Here is a 22,934-nt window from a genome sequence, read left to right as displayed (position 1 = left end):
CTTTTTTTCTGAAGTAAGAGAGGGACACTCCTGTCATTTAGAAACTGTTGCAACACACACCCTAACCCTTCCTACAATAGTGCTGAAACTGCTGCTCAGAGAAACCGCTGCTTTAAAGATTCACACAAATTTCAAACATGAAATATGTTATTTTTTTTCTTTGAGGGATCTAGAAATCCTTTATTATTAGTGTATTTAAAGCATTAAATATCACATCTAAAAAAATAAACAGCAACATGTCTTACCAGTGATAATGTACCACTTACTCTGAATATTCCACACACGTTATCAGAACTGTGTACTGAGTTGACTAACAATTAACTATTTTCTGTTTGTTTTTTGATCGAAAATATTTCCAAATGTCTTTTTCCTAGTCTCTTGCAAATTCATTTTATATATTACCAAAAGTTTTAGTGTGATATATTTTAGCAGAAATGCATTTCTTGTGTGGATTATGTTTCCTTGCAATGTTTTTTCAGCAGAGGAAATACAGCAAACAGCAAACAAATGAAAACAAAGATATATTAGATAACATATTTCTTAAGTAAAACATTTATCATAAATTTATTACAGATTGATTATATTTGTTAAAACATGCTGATGTTCAAAACTGCAGTGACTACATTAACATGTTTTTATTTTGCTGCTTTCTCACTTCACAGAAAAAGCTCTGTGTCTGCTATACCTGAGCTGTGATGTGAGTCTAGAACAACAGCCATGCAATTCACTGTTTGTGAATGTCCTCTTGTGTGACCCAGAAAACCTGCTGGTTTGATATGACACAGTTTAGGAATAAAATAATTGGTACTTGGAAGGCTTGGAAGACTTTGGGAAGCTTGGAAGGACTACATTAAAGGGAAAGCCTAGCGTGAAAAAATGAAGTACGTCAACATGAAAAAACAGTAAAATCAGTAATCACCTCAAAAAGTCCACCACAGTATGGCAACATTGTGTCTAAAGCATGTGTGCAACTTGTCATACCAAGACTGGACCCACCTCCTCCAGATAATAAAGCAGATAGGCAGGCACACCTCAAAGTTACCCAGGTCACACCTCACTGGGGAATGTGGACAGCAGGTCTAACAAAGACATGGATGCACTACTGTTTTTTTTTCTGTGCCATACCTGCTCACATTCCACATAGTATCACTTCCAAATAAACACTTGTTCACATTCTTAGCATCTCACTCACCTTGCTACGTTGCTACAGATACACATGAAGAAACTTAGACATTTTAATGCCCAAGACTTACAGAATATCATTTAAACACTGGATGTGCTCTATGCAAAACCCAGACTGAGCACCTCATTATTTTTCTAAAATTTAAATTGGATTCATCCACTGAAAGAGAGCTTGCTTGCCCTCTGAACACAATAAGCTTTATACAATACAGTTGAGATTGGATTACCAACATATTTTCTATGCTCATGTCCTGCCTTTGCTGATCTCTGTTACTATCTACCTCACTAATGGAACTGCATCACAGCTTAAAGCTAGAGACACTAATTCATCTGAGAGACTTTAAGATTTTACTAGCTAACATTGCTAGGAATGAATGATACTGTATATTATGTCTTATGAATATAATGCTTACTAATATAAGGGTTGCTGTGTATGTGTGGCAGGTGATCTATAAGGATGTTTGATGAGCTGTAATTTAATGTAATATATGTATATACTGTATGACCTTTATTCACAAGGCTCTCTTGCAGAATAGATCTTGATCTCAAGGAGACTTTCTTTCTACATCAAGGTTAACTAACTGCCTTACCTAAAAACTGGAGAGTGAAAAGACTGCCAGAGACCTGGAAGAAACCCAACAGGTTTTGTCCCATGTATAAGTACTCTAGCTTTTTAATTTCTCTACTCCTCCCATATCTGGTTGGGTGGAGCACCACGAGGACACCTGCACTACATCTCCCAACCTACCTGGGAGGGTGAACTGGATGGACTCCACCTGTCAACATGCTTGGGGTGGCATTAAAAATATTATCAGCACAATGGCTGCACTGTTCTGCTTGGCCTATCACTGATGCCTGTGCACGATGAGAGTGAATATATGTGGAGAGAGTTTTTTTGTTGCCTCCATCCCTACAGACATCACAGGTCATAACAGCACCACAGAGGAAACACAAGCAGCTGAAATGCTGTTGTTTACCTCTGTTGTTTACGTCTTAGGCCTCACTACTCTCTCCTGCCCCACGGCTGCAAATAAATATGCACTAACTGACCTTGTCTTGAATTTTTGTACTTTGTCAGTGTTATCATTTGCCTAGTCAGGGTATAAGCCTCCCCTAATGGCTCAGTCAACTTGTGCTTATGATCAGAATGCTGCTATACCAGTTGAACAGTCCAGCCAGACATTCCAGTCATGGTATACTGAATCAGCCTCCCAGACTACACCCTGCTCGACTGTTTTACCTTTCATCATAAAGGAAGGTCATTTCTGCCACATTAGCATTTCCTGAAGAACACTTAGAGCAAGACAAATATAAACCCCATAATCAGATTCAATTAAACACACTCAACTTATAGGACATGGCTAAATTAAAGGGTCACTCCATTGTATAATGTCTGTGGTTGTGGGCTAGTTCTTACTGATAAATCAAAATCGTTATATGTATATGTGTTATAAACACAATATAAAAGAATGCTTGAAACATGATGAAAAAGAAAAATCATGATCAATCAGTATTGTTGAAGAGACTCTGTGGGAACAGCTGATTTGAAGTATCTAAATAACACCCCCCTCCTTCTCTGCACAGGCTAGGTGGCTGCAGTTAGCCAGCGATCAGTGATACTGTCTACCTATTAAAGCAGAAAGACATAGCTAAAATACTCACTAAATTTTTATTGTAACTCATAGTGTCATTGCCTATGATGGACTGGTGACCTGTCCAGGGTGTACCCCTGCCGTCTTTCACCCAAAGAGAGCTGGGTTAGGGTCCATACAATACTGAACACTGTTATCACACATCGCAGATTTTCCTCATATGCAGGCAAGCTGTGGGCCAGCATTGTTAACTCTGACGAAATAACCCTGTTGATGTCTAATGAAAGGACATGCATTTTGGGAACTGTACCAGCAGCCTTTATGGCCCTAAAAGTCAGATAATTACTGCCTCTGATGCATCAGTTTTTAGTATTCTTCTTAGGTTTTCGATAACCAGTATTTCAATTTTTATAGAAAAAACACAGTTTTTTCTATGTCTTAGCCCATTACCTCAAATAAGGTAGGACAGTGTTAAGTCACACCACACATGAGCTGAGTTGTCAGGACACTGTTAATATGTAATCTAGTGTGACTGTCACAGAGCTCATGTAAAGGCCTTACACTGACTGACAGCACTCATGTAGGAAGACAGTGTCAAGTCTGACTGGTTCAGCCAGTGCAGTCCAAGTCACCACACCACCTCACCAGCTACAAACTGAGAGCCTACCCACGCAATTGTTTTCATTCCTTTACACTGACCAAGGTTTCATGGCAAGTCCTCAGGATGTCCATCTGTGCTTTTCACATAATAAGGGTGTGCCTGTTTTGTTAAATGGACTTCATAGCTAAGCTGTATTATGGAATATAATGCTACCTTTATGCCATACTTTTCCTGGTTAAATAAATAAAATAAGTGGTTTCCATCTATCTATAAATTGGTTACCCTACAAGACAGTGACTTTTACTTTAAGGTTTTTCAAAGTAATTTTCTCCACATAAATATTTTGTCACACCCTGTTTTACATTGTTTTGCATTTCTTTGCTCAAGTCTGCCATTACAATGTGCACTATAGGTTACAATAGTGAGATCAGTGGTTAGAATATGAATGTTCTTTTCCTGACATTGTAATGTCTGCTACAGTTATTATTGAAATACCATACTTTAGGTAAAGTACAAAGTTTATGTGTGTGTGTGTGTGTGTGTGTGTGTGTGTGTGTGTGTGTGTGTGTGTGTGTGTGTGTGTGTGTGTGTGTGTGTGTGTGTGTGTGTGTGTGTGTTTGCCTGAAGGGCGGGGTCTCGCTCAGTGGCCCGGCCCTTCCTCTCCGGGCTGACAGGTACACAGGTCGGGCGTGAAAACTAAAAGCGAACGCTCCCGGTGATGAGCCCAGTGCTGTTGTAGCAGTGTGTGCTGGAGGAGAAGCTCAGACTGTGGGTGGACGCGCCTGACACAATTCTCCAGGAACATTATAAGGAGCAGCTGGGAACACACACACACTTACACACATACACAGCTGAGGCTCACCTGTCCTGCTAGGATTGTTTTGTCGTCGGAAGCTGCTGACAGGTGACCTGCCACCATGTTCTCCAAGAAAAAGAAGTCCACCAATATAACGCCGCAGAAACCAGCGTAAGTAGAGACCTGTGCAGCTAGCTGCCGCGGCATCTGGAAACATTTTAGTTGTCTTTTCTGTTGTGCGATTATCTGTCGTGTGTTTATGTACCTTAGCTTCCCTATGCACCGTCAATGTCAAACGTAATGTCAGGCTGTTTAAAGTGACCTTGCTTCGCGGTGAAGTCGCGTAAATACTCTTATTGTCTAACTGACATGCAGAATGGGGCTTAAAGTGTTCAAATGTATTTTTAATTTATCATTGAAATATGATAAATTGGTGCAAAGCATTATATTCATGCCGAACTAACATAAACAATAAGCCATAAACAACATATTTCATTTATTTACCAAACGCCTTAGGTTTTATATAAATTGTGATGTTATTTGCACAAATAAAAAAAGTTTTGAGCACGCAACCAAAGAACTGGCATACAATATCTTCTATTGCTCAGTGCTGAGCAAAAACTGCCTGTTCCGGTGTAGGTAGTTTGACTCCACTGGTTGGGATGTTGTGTGAATAACATGAGATGGTGTCAGCATGATTTGCATTCAAGACAGAAACGGGAGAAAGTCGTAATTCGATTGCATAATGGACGCTTTAACTGAGGGTGTGGCTGATGGGCTGTGGAGAAAAGCTGTAGTAACTGGTTTGATTAGTGTTAGCCCTGCTGGCAGCCTCTCCCACAATGCTGCTGCACCAAGCCCAGCCCCTGTCACTTTACTTTTCACTGGGTTTGTCCAGCCACTCAGAGATTCCACCCTAGAAACAATGGGTTTATTAAATCATCGTGCCCAGTTTTCAACAAACTGACTTGTCTCAATTCAGCTACAGAGAGACTGATGCCTGTCACTGTGTTCCTCCCACTGCCGTGCCTGTTGGCAAGAGTAAGGAATGCTGTTTTCCTCTGCAGGACAACTAGTCTTTGACCTGTGCTGTGTGTTGGCATCATGAGAGTACAAACCTGTCCTCCATTCTCTTCATGCTGCTCTTCTTAGTTAGTAGTTGGTGTTTGTAAAAACAGAAGCCATGGTTTCAGGCAGCTGGCAATCTGTCATTGTAAGCTTCATGTCAAAGCACAACCTACAAAAATGGCTGGATCACCAGTGCTTGGAGCTGGGGATAGCTTTACAATGATCTAATTATAAAATGTGGTGTACTAGTTTAGGCTTGTTGGTCCGATTTATACTTCAAACCTTTTTACAGACATCTGGCTAGTTGAAAGGATAAGACATGCAGTCAGGACGAACTGTTTGTTTTGTAATGTATTGACCTGATGCCCAAATGGTCAGGAGGGCCTGGTCCACACAGAGATGTAAGACAACCACAATGAAATTCAGAATGAAAACAAAACTACTGCAATGTGATGACAAAGAATGACTACAAACAACACAATGCTTTTATTTAGGAGAGGTGGGAAACCTTTATATTTGGGGTCCATTGTCCAATACTCCCAGATTTCAGACGTATTGATGGAGATCAGGCTGCTGAGGTAGGGTGTGGCTCTCAGTTTGCTGAGATGCAAAGACCCTCTGAGACTTACGGTAATGGGAAAGCATTCTGATTCTAGTTAGAAACATGAGTTTTTCATCTAATGCTCCAGCGCCAGTTCTTCCCTTAAAGCAACCCATCCTGAATTAGAGCCAGTAAGCCTCCCTGGAAACGATTAAGTGTGTTTGGAGCATAGAGGACATACCAGAATAAGGTTATTGCAGCATTGTTTTCCTCCACATATATATTCTAATTAATAAGCTGTATTCTCAGAATCAGGACAACATAGTTACGCAACATATTCTCTTTGAAGACACTCACTGGGACTGCTCAACAGTCAAATGACCAGGGCAGGGTTAGCTTTCATCTGTTCTGAATTTTGCAACAAAAACATCTCTCATGACTCTTTTTCTGCATGTTCTGTTCAATCCAGTGCTGTTAATCATTCATGCAATTCAAATACATATGATTAGGAGATGTGCGGTTTATAAAGGAGTGTTGTGCTTACACAAGGACTTAATGGTTGGAAGGTTTCAGTGAGAAAAGAAACCTGTATGTGTTTGTTATCCTGACCTTGTGCTGTAATGTGACAGTCACTCCCTCAGGGTGTTTGATGGGCCTCTGCAAACTACCAGCTCCTTCTGCAGAACTTACCAGTTCAAACTTGTCTCATTGTTTCATATCAAAACTAAGAGATGCTTTAAAATTAGTCCAGTGTGCATTCAACAGTCATTATGTAATTTGTGTACAAACAGTGGATGGGTGCAGAGTTAGCCTACATGTGGACCTGAAGAGATGGGTAATGAAATTGAACGAACAAATATTGACTCTATTTGCTCTTGTGTGTGTGCGGGTCTCCCTCTCTCTCTCTATCCCTATCTGTCTCTCACACATACAAACATTATGTTTCAAAGACAACATCTGGGATGGTCATTGCTGTGAACATGGTCAGTGTTGTAGTTCATCACTAACATATACTGACATCATGAAGACTTTGAGTGACACTGTAAAACATGCAATATTAAATGGACACATGAAATTCCTCCAACAAACGTTCAAATAAATCTGTTATGCCACAGAACTCATCCTGAAATATGGATCTGCAGGAGGGTTAATGATTAAATTAGGGTGAGAAGGATAGGAAATGTTAGTGCTCTGATATCAACACTATAAATTCATATAAGGCAGGTGATATTACTTGAACATTAACTTAGGCGCACCTTACAGTAGGTGCTACACTGATTGCACTGGGTGTGTCTCCTGCATATGAAGGGAAAACCTGCTGGGCCAGTTTCCTTTACTTTAAGGAAAGATATCAGCTGTGTGTTTCTACTTACCATTAGTTTCACTGAACTTTGAGAGCAACATTTGTGATTGATGGTTGTCTGACAGTGTGGCAACTGTCTGCATACGGATGAATTCCAGTGTTTTAAGTTATGTTATGTTCACTGTCATCCACGCAGTCAGATCAATTTCTTTCACTGGTGTGTATTATGATTGACAGGGCAACTCTCTGAGCCATTTGCTTGATGTAAAGATCCAGAAGGGGATAAAGTGACACAGTATGTTTATGGTTTATTAAGTCATTAATGGCTATAAAACTATATAGTATAGCTTCAAAAATGGTGTGTTCGTGTAGCTCATACATACAGTTGATGGGAACATTCATATCACAGTGTGATTTTGACTCATTTGGAACAAAAAGTCTACCACCAGTGACAATTTGTATACGAATTACTCATACAGTCCATCGAGTGAGTTGATTGCACCATCAAGGATAATTAGAGAGTATCTTCATATGTATAGTGTTATTGTAATCACCTGAGTAGGTCTGTATCTGCTAGGACTAGAAGTATTTTCATTATTGATTAGTTGATTGTAATTGTTTTGGCACCAGTATCTGGTGAGTAGTTTTAAATTCAAGGCCATTCTCATGCATGCATTGTGGCTGTGATTAAGTCTACATATTAAAACTTACAGCATCATTGTCTCTCAAAGTAACAGTAATGACTTGTGGTTTTAACACACAGCATCTCCATTCATCTTTCTGTGTTTGTCTTCCAGTGATTCCTCCACAGAACTGAGCACTCTGATCGAGAAGCTGCAGAAGAATGCTGATAAAGTAGAGAAGAACATTTATGATGTTGAGCAGAACCTCAACAAGGTACAATCTTAAAACTGTTTCCAAACAGCACAGATCAAGTAGCCAGCAGCATTTATCTTACTGCCCCTGGGAAATGTAGTTACCTCCAATGTGGTTTTGCTGCAGGATGTGAGTAAGATCAATGAGGGAAAGCAGCCCCTGTATCAGGATGACACCAACAAGAGAATCCTCAACTCTCTGGAGCTGCTTTCCAGCCTGGTTGACGACGCTGCCAACGCCAAGCGTCTCAAGCATCCGCAGGCTGAGATGATAGAACAGGAGTAAGTAGTACATTTAAAGGCAAAATGCACTATAACATAATTTATGCTTTTGCGTTTTGCAATTTCGCACATATTTACCTCAGTGGCAAAAAGATCCAGGCCTTAAATTGTGAAAGCCAATTTCTGCATTTCACAGCAAAATTTTCTGCCATTTTTACCTGTTGTCTTAATACATTCATGGTAATGTTCATTTCCACTCATTTCACCATTACACAATGTCCCATCATAAGAGCATATCTACTGCTTTCAGCTTGTTTGCTCTAATAGTAAATACCATTACACTTCTTTTATTTTGTATTTTAACTGTCTATCTAACATCAGTGAAGCTCCTCACATCTTACAGTACAGTAATTCAGCAGGCATAACCCCTTGCTTCTCTGGTAACCATTTATATGAGACCAATTCTCTATTAAGTTAATTATCAATTAATGGCTAAGGCACCATCAATGATCAAAACAACAAAAGGATGGGTGCGAATACATAATGGGAAAAAGCATTTTAATCATTTGTATGTCATACTGAATTTAAAGAGGATTATCTATGAAATTATGCCTCAAAACATTTTCTTTGTTGTGTGTGTCTGTGTCTGTGTCTGTGTCTGTGTCTGTGTCTGTGTCTGTGTCTGTGTCTGTGTCTGTGTCTGTGTCTGTGTGTCTGTGTCTGTGTGTCTGTGTCTGTGTGTGTGTGTCTGTGTGTGTGTGTCTGTGTGTGTGTGTCTGTGTGTGTGTGTCTGTGCATGCATTCAGCATGAGACAACTGCGTGAGAGAGTGATGAAGCTGAAAGAGGAACGTGAACGAATCTATCACCTGGTCCGCACTGAGGGGGTGCCCACCATCAACTGGGGCAACATGATGGATGAGAAACTGGTAGGAAGTGTGTCATTTCTATATTAAGAATATATCAAATGACTATTTGCAATTTTAAAGCACATAGTGATAGAGCCCAAAAGAGAGTGAATATTGGACTTGTACTTTTTTGTTTGTTTTTTTGTAAAGTGCCTTGAGATGATTTGTATTGTGATTTGGCGCTATATAAATAAAATTGAATTGAATTGAAATGAATTGAATATCCATCAGATGGACCAAAGCTGACTCAAAAAAATTCTGTTGTAGCTCTATTGAGACAATATTAATTTCAGTAGCAGGCAGAAGTTAAAGTGAAGTCCAAACTGTCACTGTGGTGGAGTGGACTAAAGTGTGTTGTTTTGTTCACCCACCAGGACAACCTGAAAAACAAGGGCTTTGGGCAGGACCTGCCATCTGTGGAAAATGACGTGGTGGAACACAACATCTTCCACAGTGAGGTGGAAGCGCTGGCTCCGCACATCTCCACCAGTGGCGATAAGGTACAAACAGAAAACCAGAATGACATCAAGATTTCTCAGTTTTGATGACCAGAAATTGTTCACATTTCATCAGTAGTAATAATCCTCAAACTGTTATCTAATTATTGGTGGAATTGGTTATTACTGTATGTGTGTAGAGCCACAAAATTAACTACCATGTGGGATCATGACCTGAAGGGATAAGCAGACGAACTGGGCCTGATCACTGAGTTTGCAGGCAAGATCTAGGGAAGAGGAATACCACCTCTCCTGTTGGTAAGGAGCCAGAGTTGGAGCTGGCTAAATATAGTCTGTCCCCACCAAACACTGGGTCTAAAAAGTAAGTCCTGCAGATGGGCTGGGCTCTATCCTTTCCAAAGCCGCCCAGGATAAAAGTCAGGGAATGTGAAATCCAAGCGGTATGGACTGTGGAGGCAGCTGCTGGAAGATGTAATGAGAAAGTTGCTGACATAAGAACCAGCTTGTGGACACCAGCAAGGAAGGAGACCATCAATCTGCAGAAGGAGGACTTTTTGGATGAGATTAGACGTTGTTGGATGTTGTTCGGCTATTTCGTTTTTTTTTTTTTTTTTTTAAGTGCATGTTCACGTGAATGTGTATGGAAAGAGAGCTATATATATGAACCTCATCTTGTTTTCTTGTTCTCTCTCTCCCTGTTTTGTTTCTTTAGGAATATGTCACTGGCCTCCAGATGAAATACAACAAACTGCTGGTAGTTAACCCACACACACACAAACACTGTCAGTCCCTATGTCTTGTGTATCTAGTGTGTTTATATATGTGTCCAAAAGGTAATTCACTTACAGTACACTGGTTACTTAATATCATTCAGTTAGTTTTCTAGTCTTTATTTCTAAAATACATTTTGTCAGCGTAGTATTTATAAGGATTCCATTCATCAAGTCATTGTGTTTTTCTTTCCCATGGCTAGGCCAATTCCAGTGCACGTCAGCACAACCTGCTGAGCCTGCGGGACTATATGCAGAGATGTACCAATGAACTGTACTGGATGGACCAGCAGGCCGAGGAGAGGATCAACTATGACTGGAGTGACCTGAACCTGGACTACCCAGCCCGACAGAGGCAGTATGAGGTACCTGAGGGATGCATACACACCTCACAAAAAAGAAGCATATAGATTCCAAAATAAAACAGGAACCCCAGTTTACTCATTACCTCTGTCTCACCTCAACAGAACTTCATTAGTAAATGTCTGGAGTCCAAGGAGGCCGGAATCACCAAACTGAATGATGATGGAGAGAAGCTGACTGCCTCTGGTCATCCAGGAAAGAATGTTATTGAGGTACAGGCTGTGATTGTGAAAAATACATCATAGGGCCACAGATATAAATGCGTCAAAGTCAACTTCTGGGCTAGCAAATAGTGACTTGTGAGCATCTCTTGGGTATGGAATTTAATTTCTTTATTTTGAATGCTGTTAAGTCTGAACATACAGACATGACATGCATTTGAAATTCAGTGCAACTTATACATTTTGAGGATACCATTATCTTTCAATGTCCACTGGGATTAAGCATCCATAAAGTCACTCACACATCACAGGAAAATAATAGCTTTTTATAACTGCATATAGGCAGCACAGTGGCTGACTGGTTAGCACAGCAAGAAGGTCCCTTGAAACCCAGAAGGGGCCTTTCTGTGTGGAGTTTGCATGTTCTCCCTGTGCTTGCGTGGGTTTTCTCCAGGTACTCCAGTTTCCTCCCACAGTCCAAAAACATGTATGTCTAGGATATAGATAATGGATGGATGAATGGAAAACTGCAGATCTTGCCCAAAAATCATTATAATTTTTGTTTAGTTTAGTATCAGAGTAATCTGGAGCTGCCGATTGCCAACTCAGCTTTACTTTTAAGACAAAATGTAAACACATACAGGCAGAAAACTGTGCTCAAGTTGCCGTCCACATGAGCAAACTAAAAATCCATGGAGACATACTTCTATTTACATGCCCTGATGCATTACAGGAAAACTAAGAGCATGATTTTCTCCCAAGTGAATGTAAAAGAAAAAAAAAAATCATTGCTTAAAATAATAATCATAATTGTTCTAATTATTATAACAGATTTAAAATAATTATCTGGATTAAATCCATTAATTTTCTTAAAATAAGATGAAGATAAGATGAATCTATTTGTCTCACACCAGTGAAATTCACAATGTTGTGAAGGGTATGACATGATTAAAAAAACAAAATAAGAGCCACCAAAATAGAGAAGTACAGGTTATTACAATAAAATATAAGAACATATAAGAAAACAAAATAAATCGTATATTGCATTCCGGGATATTGAATATTTATAGTTTTTTCAGTTTATCAATGTGTGGGTCAATATATAAATTATGTTGGGGTGGAGCCCTACATAACCTGTGTCTGTGTCCTATATCTGTGTTGCCTGTTTTACTACAGTTCATTTTTAGTATTGCTTTAAATATTCACACACATCAGGCTCATATGGAGGCAGTCCACGCTGACTGGAAGGAGTATCTGAACCTGCTCATCTGTGAGGAAAACCACCTTAAACACATGGATGAGTACCACAAGGTCAGACACAGATGGACACTCACAGAATGCTACTCTGTATGTTCAGTCACACACACATTTAAACAGATAAACCTCATCAGTGTCTGTATATATCTCTTGTATGTACAGTACCAGAAGGAGGCGCGTGACACTCAGGACCTGCTGAAGCGGCTGGATACAGAGATTGGCCAGAAGTACAACCCAGAGTTCAAAGATGTCTATCAGATGGAGGGTCTGATTAGAGAGTTGGATGTGAGCGTTTCTTTATCTTAATAAGTATAACATGGATGACAACTAACTACACCATGTCTACTTCTACGTCAGTGGAATATATGCCGTTTGTTTGTGTTTATGTCTGTGTAGGACCAATCCAAGGCCATGGACAACTTTGATGAACGGGTCAAGGCCCTTCAGAAGCGCAGCCTGCAGGTTTTGCCTCTGAAGTATCGCAGAGAAACCCCTCAGAAGCTGCTGCCCATTGAAGCTCTGTGTGAGTTTGACACAGAAGAGGTATGTCCTGTGTTTTGGCAGCCATTGTGTTATAATTCAGCCTAACATCAACACCTGCCAATAAGCAGCTTACTGGCTTATATAGCTACCTTGAAAACAAGCTACTAAGACAACTTTAACACATGACCACTGATAAGTGTTTGCTAGTCAGCAGTGTCAAAGGTAACATTTTTTTTCTGGTTTTCAAAAATAACTTTGAAACACAATAAACATTGTCCTACAAGACAGGTCATTTTCTGTAAAATGACAGCATTTCTATACACAAACCTGATTTTATACATGAACCTCAATAAGCTTTTAGGCTTTTTTGGACCAAACATTATAGGGACTCAGCTATAGCTGACTCGTCTCTAGGAACTAACCCACTGAGGAACAGACCATGAACTGCAGACCTTAAGGGCCTGTGTGCGTTCACACCACCAGTAGGAAAAGTGAAGTCATTTTTTCCGTTGTCAGGTCAGGTTATGCATTAACTATACCTTAACTTTTAAAAATGCGAAAAAATTTGAGCTAACATATTTATGTTCAAAAAGCTTTCAGAGCAGAAAGAGCTGGGTCCTGACAACAAATAATGACTGACCATATAAAGAGGCAGACAAAATAATATTTGCACATTTCTTTAAACTACCTTTATGATCCATTTCACAATTCAGTTGTCATTCAGCTGCCAGCCATGAGTAAACTATAACTAGCGTAACTGTTTCACCTGTGCAGGGGCAGATATTGCGTGGGGAGAAGTACACTCTCCTCCGTAACAATGGGGCCAAATGGGATGTGAAGGATGCAGCTGGTCGTAAAGTCACTGTCCCAGCTGTGTGCTTCATGATCCCCCCCACCGACCCCGAGGCTGTAGCCATCTCTGACAGGTGAGTTTGTTCAAACATATGCATGTATGTTATTTTCTCATTTAGTGGATAGCAGAACTCCAGCGTTTTATTCCAATGGACCAGTAACCATATATTACATTGTGTGCTTGCAGCCTGGCCAGCCAACAAAAAGCTGTCAAACAGAAAATGGCCAGCAGCAAGTCAACTCTGCTCAAACGCTTTGATGAGCTGAAGAAGGAGAGTGGGACTGGCACAGCTACAGGTACAAGACACATTCTTCTATAATAAAGGAAACTGGGTAGTATAGGCTAATGAGGGTGATCTGCAGCAGTTAGCTAGTGTTTTAGCAAGTAGTTTAACCAGCATGGCTGAGCAGCTTAATATTTTTCCATTTTCTCATATATCATGCATCCCTAAATGGAAACACCTTAAAGTATAAAATGCATGAGTGCTGGTCGTCCCCCCCCCCCCCCCCCCCCCCCAGGTCAAACCCCCACTGCAACTCCTCACATGCAGTTTCACTGTTTAGCACCAAAAAAATCTCTGAGGGGGATAAAAAATATCCCCCTCAGTTTCCTATTAGTTTTAGTTTTCTGGTGTAGTTTTGGTATATAATAAGAGAACATCTTAGGTGCACTTATTCTAAATTGAAACTCCAAATAAATGGGTTGAGATAATTTAGTTTAATTGCCATATTGTCTGATCTTCTGAGTTTATTTTAGCTCTGTTATCATGCTTCCAGACCTCAGCAATTACTTTGTAATGTCACATTGTGTAATGTGATTAGTATAAAGTTGTCATAACCAAACCTCCAAAATAAAGCCCACATTTTAATAAACTGAAATCTTCCTTCAAATAGGGGTTACAAAGTTATTTAGCTGTCACACATTTGTACCCCCACGAATTCGCGGCCTCAGTCGTTCACGGATTTTTCCTTAGAACCTAACGAATAATTGCTCAAAGCAACCCCCACAATTTTGCGGAAACCGCAAATCTCTGCAATTTTTTTTTTTTTTTGTGCCAATACATAATACTATGTATAATTTTATATGTGTTTTAACGCTAAATTATTAAGAACATGTTATGTGGTGGGTGGGATGAGGTGAAGGCCCGGGCAGGATCCAAATGCTGGACACAGTCTTTTTATTAATTCCTGGACACACAGGCATAATTGGGGAACATTCTCTGACACACGCACTATAGCAGCCGTCATGGCAACTCTGACACTCGGCATACAAATAAAGCTCTCTCCTTCTCTAACTCAGACACGACATGAACAAACATTAATCCTCCAGTAAGGAACAAAGGAAATCGGGACGTATTTATACACTAAAACAAACTAATAGAACACAGGTGGCACTAATTCAAATAATGGAACATAAAGCTGCCTATGACTAACATAGGTGACCAGGAAACTCGGAAAGCAAAATAAAAGTCAAAAACCAGAAACATAATTCTCCCATCATAACAGAACAATATAATTTACGAATTTAGGTCACTAATTTATTTACTAATAGTGTATTAGACTAAGTCTGAAATTAAATCAAAGTGTTTTGGGAGCATATTTGGGGCATATTTAGGGTTTAAACTATAGAAATAGGCATTTTTTTAACTACATCCAAAATTTGCGGTTTTTGGATGCTCTAGGAACGTAAGCCCTACGAATTACGGGGGTTTACTGTAGTGAGATACTTTAACTATTTTAACATTTTGGCTCACTCACTCTATGCCACTGAAGAGAATAGATGAAGCCAAATTGTGAAGTTCATCGTGCTGTGTGTTATTGTGTGTGACCTCAGACAAGCAGGAGCAACAGTGCCGCCAGCTCATGGCTGGTCTGGACAAGGTCACCAGTGACCTGGACAAACAAGAGAAGGGCATTTATGCCAGAGTGCGTCCGCCGCTGGAGCAGAACAGGCCTCAGCAGGACAGTGCTGATCGCCTGCAGGATATGAAGGTATGACCATCACTCACATCTTCACATGCTACAGTTAAGCTTATAAGGCTAGGGGGGGTAAATATGCATTTCACAACTCACCAAAGAAGGTGTTTACTTTCAGGACCTTGCTGCAGCTGTCAGTAAGATTGAACCAGAGAAGTCTTCTAAAGTGCAGGAAGCAAAGAGCTTCTTGGTCTCAAACCCAAATTGTGCCAGTGCTCCTCAGCTTCACAGTAAGGTGGATGAGACAAACAACAAATACAACAAGCTCGAGGAGCTTCTTCGGTGCTCACAGGAGAGGTAAGAGACTTGATATGTGTCTTAGTATATCTGGTTCTAACATCTGTGCTAGTAGTGATTTTTCTGTGGTAGTAATTTGCGAAGTTCTGTTTCAGAAATGTTTTTTAAATCTTGTTGAATGGGTACTCTCTTAAGAATTATACTTCCCTTTGTTATAGACTAAAAAATTCCAACCAGCTGGAAACATCTCTTCAAAATGGAAAAAATTTACTTTCCACCTACGAGAACAAGCTGGCTAGGGAGGAGGTTGCCCCAGCTGACATGTCCACACTGGAGAAAACCCAGCGGGAGCTTGCGGTAAGCGTGTACATTTTTTGGCACACATTAGAGAATAGCATCTTACACTGCAATGGGACAATAAAGAGACATAATGGAGCTTTTGATTAATTGAAGTGCTATGGAGTAAGACTTTGATCAGCGGGTCCCCATTTTGATGTTTTTTGCTATTACACTGGACAACATTTGGCAATGTTAGTTCAGCAAGAAACACAATAAATTAATCTTGCTGAGAAAACTGTATGTGTGTATGTGTTTGTTCTTACAAATGCAAGTGCAGCACACCAAAAATGCAAAACATTGAAACTTACACTGTTAAAGGTGCTATGTGTAAAATGTGCAGCATCTAGTGGTGAGGATGCAGAATGCAACCTTCTGACCACCAGTATGAGTGGTTGTTTAATTCCCTGTGGAGAGGTCTTATAACTGTTGAGGGATTTATCCTCTGGCCCACATGTGCAGATTACTGTGTTTAAAGAAGTGTCCCTTGTCCTTCAGATGCAGATAGATTTTTCACCTAATATGTAGTGTAATTATTGCATGGGAAGTATAAATTCTAAAAGAAGAAAGCCTACACACACTGCCTTCATCGTGCCATTGACTTGACTGTATCATTCTTTCCTGCATTATACATTCAGCTTGTATAATTTACTGCCCTTGCAGGATATTGCATCAGACCTGAGGTCCAAGAGGTCTGTGATCTCTGAGACAGAGCAAAACCTGCGCTCGGCCAAAAGCAGCTGTGACAACATGGCCACCAAATTCCAAGAGCACTGTCCTGACATTGAAAGGCAGGAAGCTGATGTCCAGAAGCTGAACAAGCGCTTCAACAACCTCAACAAGCAAATCGACACCAGGTGAGTGGGTCAGCATAAGGAAGGAAAGTTCTCTGAAAATTGTGCATTATCAATCAAATAGAAAACAATACTCTACCACATTACCCCACAGAGACAGACTGCATACTGATCAGTTTTGCTGTGTGTTCCAGGTCCCAAAGCTTACAAAGAGCCAAAATGGCATATAACAATTACCGCAATGATTATGACAATTTGAACAGCTGGCTGTCTCGAGTGCCAAACTACGAGCCCCGTGAAACTGATGACATAAAACAAGTGGAGACGAAGCTAAAAAATCAGAGGGTGAGAGTAATAAGCAACAGGCTGATACATACTCCATTTCTTGATATATGGTAATAATCTGTGAGTGGTGCAGTGGAAAGAGGCTCCTAACAACTTCTCTCTCTATTTCCTACAGAACTTGCTGTCTGATATTGCAAGAAAGGAGTCTGATTTGAACAACATCTCTAAAAATGCCCAGCTTTACCAACAAGCTGTAAAAGTAAGATTCTATTGTACAATGGCCTTGCCACCAAATCGTTATCTTAATTTGCAGAAATACAATACTATGAAAGTTTGACTAATGGTTTGCTCGCTCTCCTTTGTAGGACTATGAGACTGAAACTGAAAAGTTCCGATCTATCCTTGACCTTGAGGATGGACTTGTGCCTCAGACATACAAGAGGAGCAGACTGGAGTCACCTGCTATGACAGTGAAGGCAGAGGTGAGGTTTTCATGACATGTTTGAAAGACAAAGTCTTTCCATCGTCCATGGGTTCCACAAGCCTGCATCTGATATTAAAGCCTGCCCTCTGCATGCATGTTTTTAACTTGTATTTAAAACTCCATCTGTTTACTATTACTTTTCTGTGTAAATTTGAGGCCTTGCGGGAGACAGATTAAAGGAATAACCAAAACATACACAGTACAGACTAAGACCTCTAACCCCTAGTAGGAATTGTGCCACTAGATTTGACATTCCTGTAATGCAGGTAGTTATATTTTATTCAACGCTCCCTTCCTAATAAATTCTCACGTATTTCATTCTTCACCAACAGACTTTCTGTTAAAGATTTTGAATCTTGGGCCTAATGTCATCGTTATCATTCTTTTCTCAGAGTAAAAGCACAGAAAGAAATAAACAGGACTTTTATACAAATTTGTTCAAGTCGGTGTTCTGTGTGCTTAGTTTCTCATCCTTCATGAAAATAATTGCTTTTATTTGGAATTTTCATGTAGTAAATGAATGAATAAATTGAGTTGTACACTGAACTGTGACTAGGAATAGATTTAATAGGAATATTTTTAATAGATATGTATTTTTTTTCTTCAACTTCTAGTCAACACAACATGAAGAAATGTGACGTGGGTTAGCTACAAACAGTCATATGCACCAACTTTTGTGAAATTTATGGTATGTGGTTTTCATAACATTATTTTATTGTTTACAGGAATCTGCTATTGAGTCTAAGTTTACTGAGGTGAATGCTGTGCATAAGCAAAGGTTGCAGAATCTTGAGTTTGCAGAAAGTCTTCTCAAACAGGTGAAATATTTTCACATAATAAAATTAACAATAACACACACATTAAAAACAATAATAACAATTGAAATTTTCATTGTACAGCAACCTGAGATCTCTGTGGTCCAGTCTACAAATGTCAAGTCAGTCCATGCTGCCCCAGGAGAAGAGACTTGGAGAATCAGGAAACAGCTGGAAGATGAGATACAGAGGAGGGAGCAGCTACAAAAAGAAACAGAGAGCATTCAGACTGAAATCTATGTCCTTGAAGGACAGAAGCCCCAGGATACAATTGTCAAGAAGGAGCTGATAAAAAAGGTTCCTGACCCCCAGCTGGATGAGGAAGTCCACAAGGTCCAGCAGAAACTCTCAGAGGAGCGACGTACTACACATGTCTTGGAGAATGAACTTGAAGTACTAAAGTTGAAGCTGCGTGGCCTTGAAACAGAGGTCAAAGAAGGTGCCCAGCAATACACGGTGAAGGAGGTCCTGCGTATAGAAAAAGACCGGGCACAGATGGAGGAGTTGCGCAAGCTCCGAGATGAATTGGATGAGATAAGAAGGCAGAAGTTAATAAAAGACAACGAACTGATTGAGATTCAAAAGCACGTGACACTCCTGGCTGAGGAGAAGAACAAGGAACAGGAGGTGATCACTGAAGAGGAGGTGATCAAAGTTCAGAATGACCCCCAACTTGAAACAGAGTACAGAGTACTCCTCGACAGGAAACAAAAGGAAATGGATAACAGAAAGCAGCTTGAGGATGAACTGAAATTTCTTCAGGAGAAGCTGCGGAGGCTGGAGAAGGAAAAGGCGATGGCAGAGGAGAAGATTTCCATCAAGGAGGTGCTAAAAGTTGAGAAAGATATTGCATTTGAAAGGGAAGTAGAAAACCTCCGGAGGCAGTATGAAGATGAGAAAGCCAAACGAAGATCGTCACAACGAGAAAAGGCTGATCTTCAGAGGAAAATTACCAGTCTAGAGGAGGAGAAGTCTAAGGTTGTTATTCAGGAGAAAGTGCGTGAGATTGTCCGCCCTGACCCCAAAGCTGAGAGTGAGGTAGCCAATCTCCGGCTTGAACTTGTAGAACAACAAAGGCGCTATAAAGATGCAGAAATCCAGCTTAGATCCTTGCAGGATGAGCTGACCATGCTGAGGAACAGAGGACCACAAGTGGAGATCAAAGAGATTATCAAAGAAGTCATCAAATACAAAACAGACCCACAGACTGAAAGAGAACTGGAGAGACTCCGCAATGAAATTGTAGACAAAACCCACCAGACTGAGAAATCTGAAATGGAAATACGCCAGCTTCGTGATGAAATTCAAAGATGGAAGGACACCAAACCCCAAGTTCAGACAAAAGAGGTGGTCAATGAAGTGGTGCAGTACAGGGAAGATCCCAAGACTAAGGAGGAGATTGAGACTCTTAAAAGGAAATTGGCTGATGAACAGAAAAAACGACTCGACCTTGAGAGAGAAAGGTCAGCACAGGAAGAGAAGATAAGAATGAAGAAGATGGATCTGTCTCAGGTCCGTGAGAAGATTGTTCAGCAAGAAGTGGTCAAAATGGAACGAGACCCTGTCCTCAAGTCAGAGTGCGACACCTTTTCACAAAACATCAGCAATGAGCAGAAACAAAAGGAGCTCTTGAAAACAGAGCTCTACCAACTGCAGAGACAGAAGACTGACCTGGATCTGCAGCTGGAAGAACTAGAGCGTGAGCGCAAGGCAAGACGTGATGCGGAATTGGAGATCCAAAGGCTTCGGGTCAGACTTAACGAATTAGAGATCCGCGACAAAGAGAACCGTGAGAAGGTGACTGTGAAACAGAAGGTAGTGTTACAACAGGATCCTCAGCAGGAGAAGGAACACTCCATCCTCAAACTACAGCTTGATGAGGAAAGACATAAACGTACCCTGCTTGAGAAAGAACTGAATGTCCTCATCCAGCAGCAGCTCACATTGGAGAAGATGGATATTAAGGAAAAAGTTGTCCGCACTGAGAAAGTTCAAGTTGAAAGGGACCCTGAGGCTGAGATTGAGATTGAGAACCTGAGAAGGACTATGGAAGATGAGAAACGGAGAAGGCGAGAACTTGAGCAGGAGCTGTCCTCTCTCACTTCCAGGCTCTCTGATATAGAATTCTCCAATACCAAGTCTTCTAAAGAACTGGACTACATCCGTGATGAAAGTAGTCGTCTGCAACAAGAAAACCAAAGATTACAGAATGAGATCCGCAAGCTTCGGTCTGAGATCGAGATCACCAGCAAAGAGACTCGGCTTATCACTGAGTCTGCCCCAAGGGAAGATGGAAAGAACCTGGAGTTGAGGCTTGATTCATTACAGAAAGAACTTGCAGAGCTCAGAGGCATAACCACCCAGAAGGATGAAGAAATAGAGAGGCTTCAAAAGAACCTGGCAGCAGCAAGAATGAAGAGGGAACAGAGAGAGAGCCACCTTCGTAGGTCTATTGTTGTCATTGATCCAGATACAGGCAAAGAAATGAGACCAGAGGAAGCCTATAAACATGGGCTGATCGACTGGAAGATGTTTGTCAACCTGCAGAGTCAGGAGTGTGACTGGGAGGAGATCACAGTCAAGGGCCCCAAGGGAGAATCTTCGGTTCTTCATGACAGAAAATCAGGGAAAAAGTTCTCCATTGATGATGCACTGCGTCTTGGGCACATCACAAATAGCCAACTTCAGCAATACCTAAATAAAGAAATCTCCATACAGGAGTTTGCTGCAATGGTGTCGGGCAAGAGTATGTGAACATAAATGTTCTAACACATTTTGGTTTGATTCAATTTGAACTTTTTATTGTACTTCTGGTCTGACTTTAATACCATGGTGACTTGGCATTGTTTTGTACTGTATCCATGATCATTGGATGCTCATTGTATTTATTTGCTTATATTCAGTTTTGGGGTATTGGCATGAATTTATTGATTAATATTACTATTTTTACAGCCATATACATACCACTTGATGCAGTAGGAAGGGTTTTCATAGCTGAGCTCTAATTTCTTAGGTTTGGTACTAGGGTCAAGATCGCACTAATTTGATATTTTGGAAATCACAAGGGTACCAAATTTTGTGGTTGATATTCCTGGGCTTTATGTTACATATGATCTGCAAGCTTCAATAAAAATCAAATCAAACTCAGAAAATTGTTTGGTCTTTTTGTGTTACAAAAATAAAAGAAATAAAAAAAAAAAAGTCTGATAAAAGTCTGATACAGTGTGTGTGTGTGTGTGTGTGTATATATGTATATGTGTATATATATATATATATATATATATATATATATATATAGACGATAAATAGATCCTTAAATTCAATTCCGTACTTAATTAAGAGGCTAATGCTAGGATCTAAGAACTTAAGTAATATATTGTCTCTTCTTGGTGTTTGTCAAATAAAAGCAAACATGTCCACAATTATTTTAAAAGAAGAACAGAAAATTAAAAATAAATGGGAAGTTCCTTTTCTTTCCTTTGAATTGGCACTTAGCCACACATAATGTTCTGAGTAATTAATGAAACCTACTCCAACACATAACACCACAAGGGGGAGTATGACGGATGTGATCATATAGTACTTGTAAAGACCATTATATTAACACTGTACCAAGACAAAATATCTTTATCCAGGAGAAAAGCCTTTTAGCAGAATAAATATTCCCTCTACTAATGGAAGGAGTGATATCTTGAAATGTAGTATGTCTATCAGAGTTTCTGAAGAGTTCAACCGGTCGAGGCAGATGGCCGCCCAAACTGAGCCCGGTTCTGCTGGAGGTTTTTTTCTTCCGTTAAAGGGAGTTTTTTCCTCTCCACTGTCGCCAAGTGCTTGCTCATAAGGGAATTGTTGGGTTTTTAGTTTTAGTTTTTGTAAAGTGCCTTGAGATGATTTGTATTGTGATTTGGCGCTATACAAATAAAATTGAATTGAATTGAATTGAATTCAATATTAAGAAAGTTGAATACATAATAAAATGGTGATCAGTTTTGTACATAAAATATGAATCAGCATATTAACCTCCTAAGTCCCAAATTTTGGTTTGGCTTCCATTTTAGATTTCTTCTAGCTATTTGGGGTTAGGTGGAACAAATAAATATAATAACCAGATATTAAGGGCAGTTGTGGCCTAATGGATAGAGAGTTGGACTTGTAACCTGAAAGTTTTGGGTTTGAGTCTCAGGACCGGCAGGAATCGTTGGTGGGGTGGCGTGAATAGCCAGCGCTCTCTCCACCTTCAATGCCACAACTGAGGTGAGACCTTTGAGCAAGGCACCAAAACCCTAACTGCAGCATTGGCTGCCCACTGCTCTGTGTGTGTGCACGGTGTGTTTGTGTGTTCACTACTGTGTGTGTGCACTTGGGTGGAAATGGAATTTCCCTGTTGTGGGACTAATAAAGTTTTATTAGTAGTGCTTCATGTGATTAGCAGACACAATGTGTTTTTTAATTCTAAGTCAAAGCTCTTATCCACATTTCTGATCTGGTTTCCTTGGCGGGACTGCGGGTTTGTTGACACCGAACTCCAAATTGGTTTTGTTGATGTCATTAGCTCAAGAATTTTTATAACTTACAG

General features: G+C 40.2%; 1 protein-coding gene across 1 annotated transcript; it reads left to right on the top strand.

Moving 5' to 3' along the window:
• Nucleotides 1–4,057: 4,057 nt before the first annotated feature.
• On the top strand, nt 4,058–21,505 carry ppl (periplakin). The gene is made up of 22 exons (XM_026325505.1): nt 4,058–4,342; nt 7,881–7,980; nt 8,086–8,240; nt 8,987–9,107; nt 9,461–9,586; nt 10,257–10,298; nt 10,518–10,679; nt 10,782–10,889; nt 12,054–12,149; nt 12,258–12,380; nt 12,492–12,638; nt 13,353–13,504; nt 13,618–13,727; nt 15,265–15,422; nt 15,526–15,704; nt 15,863–16,001; nt 16,644–16,837; nt 16,969–17,119; nt 17,235–17,318; nt 17,425–17,541; nt 18,269–18,361; nt 18,443–21,505. Exons 1-22 carry the CDS (start codon nt 4,293–4,295, stop codon nt 21,110–21,112), a joined length of 5,277 nt encoding a protein of 1,758 aa, XP_026181290.1. The 5' UTR covers nt 4,058–4,292; the 3' UTR covers nt 21,113–21,505.
• Nucleotides 21,506–22,934: the final 1,429 nt, after the last annotated feature.

This window comes from Mastacembelus armatus, chromosome 8, assembly GCF_900324485.2.
Source record: "Mastacembelus armatus chromosome 8, fMasArm1.2, whole genome shotgun sequence".
NCBI classification, from domain to species: Eukaryota; Metazoa; Chordata; class Actinopteri; order Synbranchiformes; family Mastacembelidae; genus Mastacembelus; species Mastacembelus armatus.
This window is presented reverse-complemented; position numbering and strand designations above follow the sequence as displayed.

Excerpts from the sequence above, each read along its gene's own strand:
- ppl (XM_026325505.1), top strand. The coding sequence starts at position 4,293 with ATGTTCTCCAAGAAAAAGAAGTCCACCAATATAACGCCGCAGAAACCA. Across the intron at positions 9,587-10,256 it reads TCTCCACCAGTGGCGATAAG|GAATATGTCACTGGCCTCCA; the intron begins GTACAAACAGAA and ends TTGTTTCTTTAG. Across the intron at positions 12,150-12,257 it reads ACATGGATGAGTACCACAAG|TACCAGAAGGAGGCGCGTGA; the intron begins GTCAGACACAGA and ends TTGTATGTACAG.